This window comes from Octopus bimaculoides, chromosome 1 (assembly GCF_001194135.2).
Source record: "Octopus bimaculoides isolate UCB-OBI-ISO-001 chromosome 1, ASM119413v2, whole genome shotgun sequence".
NCBI lineage: Eukaryota > Metazoa > Mollusca > Cephalopoda > Octopoda > Octopodidae > Octopus > Octopus bimaculoides.
In genome coordinates, this window is record NC_068981.1 from 154,409,662 (window position 1) to 154,420,036 (window position 10,375).

Genomic DNA, 10,375 nt, shown 5'->3' on the forward strand with positions numbered 1-10,375 from the left:
ATATATATATATATATATATATATAATCTTTGCAGCTGATTATGTGTTCTCATTTGATAGTCACACACTGACTACTGTAATTGTTAGTGTTGAGGACATCAGATGGGAGATTATAAGAGTTATTTGCATTTTACACTTAATACATTTAATATAGGGACAGCATCTAAATGCCTGTGAGAGAAGTAGAGAATAGAAAGGGGGAAAGAAAGAAAAGGAACTATGTCAATCCTATACTACAAATTTCAGACAGTACACTTACTTGTTTACATTGGTGAATTTAATCTACAGTGGTAGTTATATGAAAGGGATTGATGTCCTAGCTTTTACGTGCATGCATATATACACCAACTCTACATATTTCCATCACAAATATATATCAAATATTCTGTCATTCTTTTAGAAAACTGTTTCCTTGTCTCTCTCTCTCCCTCTCTCTCTCTCTCTCTCTCTCTCTCTCTCTCACTCTCACACACACACACGCACACACCATTTACTTAGAGCTGGTGGATTGATAAGGTTCCACTGTCACTTCATTGTTTTCAGCAGCTGAGACATTTAATTCTTGCTGGATCTGTTGATTTAGCTGTAAATAGCTAATATAACTAGATACAGCTCACTGCTGTAAAGAAAGAGCAGTAGCACTTTATAAATAACTGATATTGTGTTAGCTTGCTGTTCTATGTTCAAGATTTGAATGAACTTGGGAACCTGATTCAGTATTCAGCTTAGTGAGAAGTTCTGTTGCCATAGTTCTTGGATTTGTACTTTATATTTTGTATGATAATAAAATTTATATTTCATTTCCTTATATTAATTATAAGCTGGAATTAAACAGCAAATATGTTTATAATTGGAGATGGCCATTCTTTCTGCCAATTATTTTGTTTAAGTATTTTGTGCAAACATACAAAACTAAAGTACATAACAATAAAAAATGAATACATTATTTCTGTATTCTTATTGTTGATGCTATCTAAAACTGACAAATGACATGAAGGTAGCGGTCAAGGGATAAACATTTCATCTTTGTGATTTCAACTTCTCTATGATTTGAACATTTCAACTTTTCTATGATTTAGGACTTGAAATGTGTGATTTCTATATTGAAGGAAAAGGGTGATGGAAGATTTAGTTGTTGCATTGTGTAGATGATTATTACCATAAAAGCTCTGTGATAAGATCAATGTACGTTTCAGTACTGTACTTTTGATATATTTTGTCTAGAATATGTTGCTGGTAGATTCTTGGTTGTTCATTTAAGGTTGTTTTGGTGTTGTTTACTCCCAGATCAGCCCAGTTGTAGCAGATTTATGATCAAAAGTTGCTCCAGTTTTGACTATTCTGTTATTTAACACACACACACACACACACACAGGCATGCATGCATGCACACACACATGCAAAGGTACACATGCATGCACACACACAGAGAGGCATGCATGCACACATACACACACATGCACACACCTTATGAACCTACATGCATACGTATATACACAAATACATATACTTCTTTCAGTTTCTGTCTACTCTGTCAGATCCGCTCACTAAGCTTTGGTCAACCTGGGACTATAGAAGAAGACACTTGCCTGATAAATCAACTAATTTCTCTCTAGTCCATGTAGCCACTCTTCCTTCTGACTTTACTTTATTGTTATAAACATTATTTCCCTTCTGATTTACTGACCATGCAACCTACCCATCAAATAATATGTAGTTCAATGATTTAAATAAATACTGAAACACTTAGATAACTTTAAGAACCTGGACATAATATATCTTCAGTATGCTTAAGAATGTTCTCTGGCATGCCATATATGTTAGAAAACACTTGAAATATGTTTTTTTTGTTTTTGTAGAATTATTAGAAGAATATTTATTCTATACATTTTATCTTCATTGTTAATATTCATCATTAAACTAAACAATGGTAGTGAACTGGCATGCATGGGCAATTGAAAATCTTCCTCAAAAACTTTTGCCCACCCAGGCCTGCATATATATGTGTAAATGCATGATCTACTAAGTATTTCAAAATACATCATCTTGAAGTATTTTTAATACTGTCACATAAAAACCTTCATTAATTTTCCTGGTAAGTACATGCTGAAACGCACATATATTAGGTGTGAATGAGTGATTAAATTTGATTATCATACTGTATTGCTTTCAGCTGTTATCTAGTAGTACATAGTTACATATTAAGATAAGTTGAATTAGATATAGATTAAGATAAATTTATGTCGTATAAATTTTGTGATTATGGAAGTTGGTGTCAAGGGTAGAATGTTACACTAGTTGTATTCATATGCTTTCACTGTTGACTTTGATATTATCTCCATGGATCAACAAAATAGGCACCAGTAATATACCAAAGTTAAATTATAATGTCTTTATGTCCAACTAAAATAGATAGATGTTAACTTATATTATTGTCAGTTTGTTTTAGTTTATTCATCAAGGATATTTAATATTATATTTTATAAATGCCTTGTCTAAGCACAATCATTTTATTTCTATATTGTGAATGCTTATTGGCTTCTAGATATTCATTAGGTATTTTCCATCCTGTAAAGTGGTTGGTGTTAAGAAGGGCATCTAGCTGTAAAACCATGTCATAGCAGACATTGCAGCTCAGTGCAGTACTTAGACACATTGGATCCAGTCAAACCATCCTACTCATGCCAACATGGAACAGGGATATTAGATAATGATGATGATGATTTTTTTACATTTTACTGTACGAAAATAATTTACTTATCTGCTAATCAAAAACATATTTTTTGTGAGTTTAAGTTTTAATAAGCAAAGTCATTGCATTTCTTTTTTCTACAAGCCATATTAGATATGCTTATACTCTGAAGCTACAAACGTATAGATGGTTATCAGAATACAGATAAATTAACTATCGTACAAAGTACAAGTAACATTTACATCTTCCCATAGAAATATAAAAAGGAAAAATAAACACTTCAATATTCTGTTTAATTTTTATTCAGATTCAGTGATAAATATTGAAAATCCCCTCTTTCTTTTTTAACACAGGTCAAGTCAACCAGTTGCTGAAATACCAACTGATAAAGCTCCATGTACTCCACGTAAACAACAACATTATACTAGTCATCACCACCTTACTGAACCTGTGACTTCTTGTGAAAAGCAAGAAGCTTCAGAAGGCGTTGAAACTGTTGTTAAATTAAGCGGATCTGTTGCAGAAAGGTAAATTTATAAAGTTATTTTAATTTCACTTTATATAGATAAAAATTAACAAAAAAAATATACCACATACAAAAATTTTTTAATTTTATTAGGCCCTTTAAAACAAGTTTTAAAATAGTTTTCCTTCTCTATGAAGCATACAAATGCACTTAAGCATGTGTGTGCATATTATTCAGTAAGTTTTGTATATTTTAAGAAAATATTTTATCAAGGTAATGAATGAACGTATTTAAGGTAGAATTCATTTTGTTCCTATAAAACATAACAAAGATCTTTTAGATTTCAGGACATGGTAGTCCAGAATTAGATAACAAAATGCATTTTATTTCAGCTGCAGCTCTAATCATCTTGGTTGGTTATAAAAGTATCCACATATCATAATTCAAATGTGTTGGTATTTATTCACCTATTTAGAAGTTGTAGTATTTCTGTGATGAATTTTTGGAACAGATGCAAAACTGTTGTGTTTATTTTATTGCTTTTAAAATGAAATTATTACATATTATAACCTTTATAGTGTTTGACTTGTCATTATGCAACAGCTGCATATGACAAACTAGATGTAACATTTGCAGTAGCTGAAAACTTTGTTGGTTTAGAGTGTCAGATCTCTGATGTCATATTTACTCATTTTGAGAATATTCCTTCCTCTATGATAACACTTATCTGGCATTATATTTAATAATTTTGTGAAATAATTACTGTGAATTTCAAACTTTCTATCAGTTATATCATGCATGTATAAATAAAAACACAACAGTTTCTAAATCCAGTTCCTCTTCAATATCTTGACTCCTAAAGAATAAGAGATAAATTGTTTAAATGTGGTTTCTAATCAAAGCAATTTGTATTTTTGCAATTAGCTGTTTATTCATTCTAAATAGTTTGGAGATGTTTCCACTCATAACGAATTTTCTATTTGTCTAGTGACATTATGCATACTATTACAGGTTTTCAGGCAATATGCAAATATAAATGAAATAAACCGAAAGGTTACAAAAAATAAATGTATAAATGAAAAATATAAAATATTCATAGAAAAGGAAAGTTTTCATACAGTTGGACTGATGTTTAAAAAATTTTTTAGGATTGTATTCTGTGCGAGAGAGAGAGAGCAGGGAAGAGTGGGCAAGCATACAGACATAAAGCATGTGAGCTATGTAAATATTGGTGACATGGAGTTGTAATGGAGCAGGTAGTAGGAACAATAGTGTTGTAGTTTACATACATGATTGAAGTTATTGAACTAAGGAATTCTTTTCTCTTTGTAGTGAGAAAGATATTCTGTTTGTTAGAAACAAATTCAGTTGTCATAATAACATAATCTTTCCAGACAAATCATGTAGGGTTTCTTCTTTGAAGTTCTCAGCCTGCTTCATTGACTATTAAGTGCAACTGTATTCTAAAAGACTGTAAATTGGGAATTTCTGGTTCTTGATGATAAACCTCAACGTCAAGAAAGTTCAAGGATTCCTTTTACAAATTTTTTTTAGTAAATAGGATGAAGACGACAGAGTCAGCTATTGGGGAATGATGAGGAGACTTAAAATAAAGAACTTTTAGTAGAACAAAGTTCATGTCAATCTGAAATCAGTATCTCCATATGAACAAGATATCTTGTAGTCATTCTGAAATAAGAGATGCCAGTAGCAAGCATTACAATGTATATAACCTTCACAATAATAAATTCTTAGTAAGACTTGATGCTCAGAGCATGTAAGAGAATATCTGCCAAATTTATGAACACTAAAGAGCATCTCTTCTTTGAAGAAGAAAAAAAAAGGCTCACCAATATAAAATTGTTGTAAGAAATTAAGCAAAATGTTTTAATGTAGATTAATTATACTTAACCAAGTAGTATGAATTATATACTTAAGTAGCTGTCTGAGAGTTCTATATATGTTTGTGTGTTATATGTAAATGCACAGATACATGTATATATACATATACCTAGACATGTGTTTGTATGTGCAGGCACATGTGTTATGCAGATATACAGAAGAAAAAGTACCAAATACATATGAGCAGAATTTATTCATTCAAAGTGAATGAGTCATGCAATGACAATTCTTAGTTTTTTGTAAGTATGCATTATGTGACGAAGGAATGAATAGTTAAGGAACATGACTACTATCCATCTTAGGTTTCATTGGCCAGCTTTGGTCTGATGTTTATCTGAACGGTATAACATGACAGCATAGATTTCCAGGATGTTTTTAGTTGGGAGAGTTACCATAGCAATTCTGCTGCTCTCTCTCACATAGGTTCTAGCAGGTGGACATCACAGGGGTAGAAAGTTTATTTATTTATTTATTATTTCATATTGCTGTATTCTGAATGAAAGCTCTATTGGTTACAAGCTTTCAAGAAGCCAAGTACTGGTTTAATGTATTTCAGGCAGTAACAAGGAGGTGTCTCACATGATGTAAAGGACTTAAGTCTGTCAAACACTGCTTATTGGGTTTTCTTGACGTTGTGTTTATCATGTACATATGAAGCAATGAATGATACATACAAACATAAATACACATGGATAGTGTGTGCATGCACGTGTGCACACACACACACAAATATATTTTGAGTCTTGCATAGTCTCTAGCGACCAAATTTTACTATCAAGGATAAGTCATCATAAGGCTAAAGTATAAAACATGCCCTAAGTGCTGTGGTGTGGGTTTGAACCCAGAGCCACATGGTTTCAAAGTGAACTTAACTGCACATCCATACCTAATACTATGTGTATGTTAGCTATAGCTCGGCCATTGCCAGTGTCCCACGAGGGTAGAATATGGTTATTCCTTCTGTATTTGGAAGGTGTATTGTCAGTAATATTTATTCTCATAAACAGGTATATTAATATTTCTGAGAAGATCCATTTGACACAAACATGTTTATAAGTGGGTGGTGTTAGAATATGCGCAAGAGGGTTTACTATAGTTATTTGGGTGAAATAAAAATAACTTTCACGTCAATTTAAAAAGTAAAGCATTGCTTTCTCAGTTTTTCTTTTGGGATTCATTAGTCCTTCAGAATTTGGATTTAGTATTACTTTGTCTTTTTAGATTTTGAATTTTCCTTATAGTTTTTAAATAATGATTAATATGAAAAATAGTACAATGTAATATAAATTTGCTATATAATGTTTGAAACATTGCTTTATAGTTTTTATCTTTTAGAAAATATTTATTGAATAAGCTTAAATATGATATTTACACAAAATGCTAATATTGCAAATCATCTATCTTTCTTTTGAAAAGCTATCTCTAGATACATCTATATCTGAAACAGCTATAATAATTAGTTTAAAATTTTAGCAATATAATGCTTAGTTCTCTTTACAACTCTCTCTTACTCTGTCTTTCTCTTTATATGTATTCATATTTACATACAGACACACATCATGCCATTGTATTTTTTTAATAAAAATTATTGTCATTTGACATCATATGCTGTAGGTAACAGTACTTTAAAACTAAAAGTAAAATTTGAAGTGTCTTTTGTTAATCAATCAAAATCTGATAATGTTAATTATCCTTTGTATGTTTTTCTTGGTAATGGCCATTTGGGATGTTGATTATTTTGCCTTGTCATTGTCTTTGTTTTGTTCTGTACTACTGTGAGAAAATGTCAACTAATTTGTTGATCTTCCAGAGATAATTCTCCTCAGATGTCAGTTGATGATCTTGGCTTACCAGCCAACAGGCAAGTTACTGCGTATGACTAGAGTAGTCGATGCACTAGCACACCAGCTATGAAAAATCATTGCACATGCTGATTTATCCTATTAATTTGATCAGCCAAAATATAAATTGATTGTATGCCATAACCCATACTTATTTCACTCAGTCAAACTGGTTTGTTCTTGCTATCAGTAGAAGTCAGTATACCAGTAATGTTGTGTGTTGTTTGTTATCTTTCTTATCTCATACCTCTTTCCTTTTTACTTTTTATTTTAAATCCTGTTTTTATATTTCCAAGTATGAATGTGTGTATCTGATTCAAGAAATGAAATAGAAAGCAGACACAAGAGATACAAATCTATGTGATGATCAGAGAAGTTTCAGGTCTATAAGCTTATAAAGAATAAATACTAAAATAAACATTGACCTATCACAGCCTCTTAACATGGAATAAAAACCTATTTTAATGTACGTTTAGTATATCTATATAAGAGGTATCAGTTTATTATACATAAAAGGTGAGAGCACTCAGTAATGGGTTGAAAGAGTTGAATGTAATACAACTAAGTTTTGAAATTGGCTATGAATTATTTCCTTTAGTTATGTCATAATGACATGAAGCATTTGTTGCACCTCTGGAAGAAGGAAAATGTGGAAAGATTTGGCCCAAGAATACAGGGCACTAGATATTCAAGGAAAACCTCTAATGCATGAGAACCAACTGGCAGAGTTCAGAAGGATTGCAACAGACTGATCTTATTAAAGAAAGCCTACTGCTTTATGCACCTCACATGTGCATATATGCATGTGTATATGCATACATACATGTATTTGTGTGTGTGTGTTTCTTTCATGCTCCTTTTGGTAGTAATTTATGGCTGGATGCCCTTCCTGTTGCTAACTCTTACCTGCTTTTCAAGTAAAAGACCTCTTTATTCCACTTGTATTCAAAATTGAAGAGAAGCTGGCCATAATGTTAACCAGGAATGTAAACATTATATCACCATTTCACTCAATCAAAGCCGAGTGAAGGTGTAGAATGTCAACATTCAAGTGTGTGCACACGCATATGCATGTGCACACACACACATGCACACACACACACACACACACACACACACACACACACACACACACACACACACACACACACACACACACACACACACACACACACACACACACAAAAGCTTTTTTCAGTTTCTTCCTACACAGACTTTGGTTAGCTTGGCGAGGCTACAGTAGAAGACACTTGCTCAAGGTGTCATGTACTGGGACTGAACCTGAAATCGTGGTTGCAAAACAAACTTCTTAACCACACATCCATGCCTGCACATACCATAATCACATATATATGTATGTGAATATGTATGAACTGTTGAAAATACCTCATAACTTTGATTGGATCACTGGATCTTGATTGAGGACTTCAACTTGACAGGTGTGTTGAGTGAAATATGTTTTTAGGTGGGGCCTTTTCTTTAATTGACTTTTGACCACAGCCAGAAATTGAAGATGTATGAGGTGTAAAGTTAAATGTTACTGACTTAATCAGGTGTAATTGTCATATAATATGACAATTATATATATATGTGTGTATACACACACATAATATACACACATATATACACACATGTACACACACATTATGTATGCATATATGTCTATATTTACATATGTGTCATGTATGTGTGCGTACATATATATATATATATATATATATATATATATATGTGTGTGTGTTATATAGATATATTCATATGAATTATGAATATGTGTGTGTTTGTGTATTTATTTAGTCATAAGTATGTTTATATCAAAGAATATAGGAGTCAGACATACATGTACTGAAATAATATATTCTGACCAATGTTATCTCAGATGTAATATCCTCAAGTACTCAAAAAATGGTTAGAAATAAGTAATAAATTAAGATAATTAGAATCACAATTTCTGTGTACATACTAAATATACAGAATGCAAAAACTCAGGAAAAAACTAAATCAAGTATATGTCAATACTTATTTTACACTATTTTTTCGCATGCTTATAAAACCAACAACTTGATTCTTGATCCAGTTTCATTAGATATGGCAGTAGTAATAATATGATACTAAGTCATGTGCTCTATACAGCATTTGAATGAACTGAAATACAAAATAGACTAAAAAAATATATAAACGTTTTGAATTTGTTGGTAATTTTTTAAGGTAAAAATACTTTCAGAGAACTCAATCACATGTTAAAAAAAAGACTAGTTTTATATATATATATATATATATAATAAACACAACATTCTGACTGATTTAATCTAGCAAACATTAACTTGAGATGTATCTCTGTGTGCAAAGGTGTGTTTGTGTATACGTGTGAAACAATTTCTCCTTTTTAATCCTATTTATTCATATCTGTTTATCTGTTTATACTTGTTATTAGAAAATATAACCTAATGGCCATTCTCGGTACACATAGATATTCTGTAAAATAAGTTATAGCATATTTACACCGAAACAAAATGTGAGCTCTTGTAATGTCTGCAACTGTTAGTCACCTACTTCAAGTATGGAATAAAGCCAATCCATACTAGATTAGTAGAATATCACACACCATCTCAGATCAAGTCGTTTTTTGGAAAGAGTGGTTTATGTAAGACATACATAACTAACTCTAAACAACCAAGATGTTAAGGTTGCTTAGTAACAACCAACTCTTATTTGTTTCTTTGTATTCATATACTACTTTAACAGAACTCTTTGTTGATACATCCATTCACTTTCGTATCTACTTTCTTACGCTAATATGGATTTATAAATGCAAGGTTATAGTCATATGAAAATATATAAATAGATTATGTGCAATTCTTGTGTTCATGTGTATGATATTATACATTTAGAAAGAGAAAACATGTGTTGTTCGTGTTATTTTGAAAGTCGTTTAGCAGTGGAAGTGAAGCGCAACAAACTAGGAAATGAAACCAGATTGTCAATGACTTGATGCTTACTGTGTGTGTTTATTTCATTATTATGTCCTGCCATTATATAGATTGGGGTTCCCAAAAGTCACTATAAGTCCGAACATCTTATAGCATTTCTGTATGCTGATTATTTAAGGTTAATTTGATTAAAGGTGTTTAAAATTTGATATCCTTTGTGACATTTGAGACAGCTGCTCTGTGTGTGTGTGTGTGTGTGTGTGTGCGCGCGCGCACACACACAGACACAGCTACATGCATGTAGTTGATTAAGGGAAAGAGAGAGGGGAGAGGGAGAAAGAAGAATCAGCCCCAGTACTTGTATCATATTTATCAACCTTGGAAAGATGAAAAGTGAAGATGACTTCTGAAGGATTTCATCTGTAACAAATACCATAAGGTATTCATTCTATCTATCACTCTAATACTTCTACCAATTTACTGCAATACATATATAAATATATATATATATATATATATATATATATATATATATATATATATA

General features: G+C 31.6%; 1 protein-coding gene across 13 annotated transcripts in view; it reads left to right on the top strand.

Annotated features, from left to right (window-relative positions):
• Window positions 1-10,375, top strand: part of LOC106868432 (supervillin) — a 269,304-nt gene that overhangs the window by 220,699 nt on the left and 38,230 nt on the right. For 12 of the 13 annotated variants that reach the window (XM_052971707.1, XM_052971702.1, XM_052971738.1 and 9 more), the window contains 2 exons: window positions 3,046-3,219; window positions 6,871-6,921. In XM_052971707.1, the coding sequence (XP_052827667.1) occupies window positions 3,046-3,219; window positions 6,871-6,921 (225 nt within the window). The remainder of the gene's footprint in view (window positions 1-3,045; window positions 3,220-6,870; window positions 6,922-10,375) is intronic. The other variant, XM_052971725.1, reaches the window with a different exon arrangement.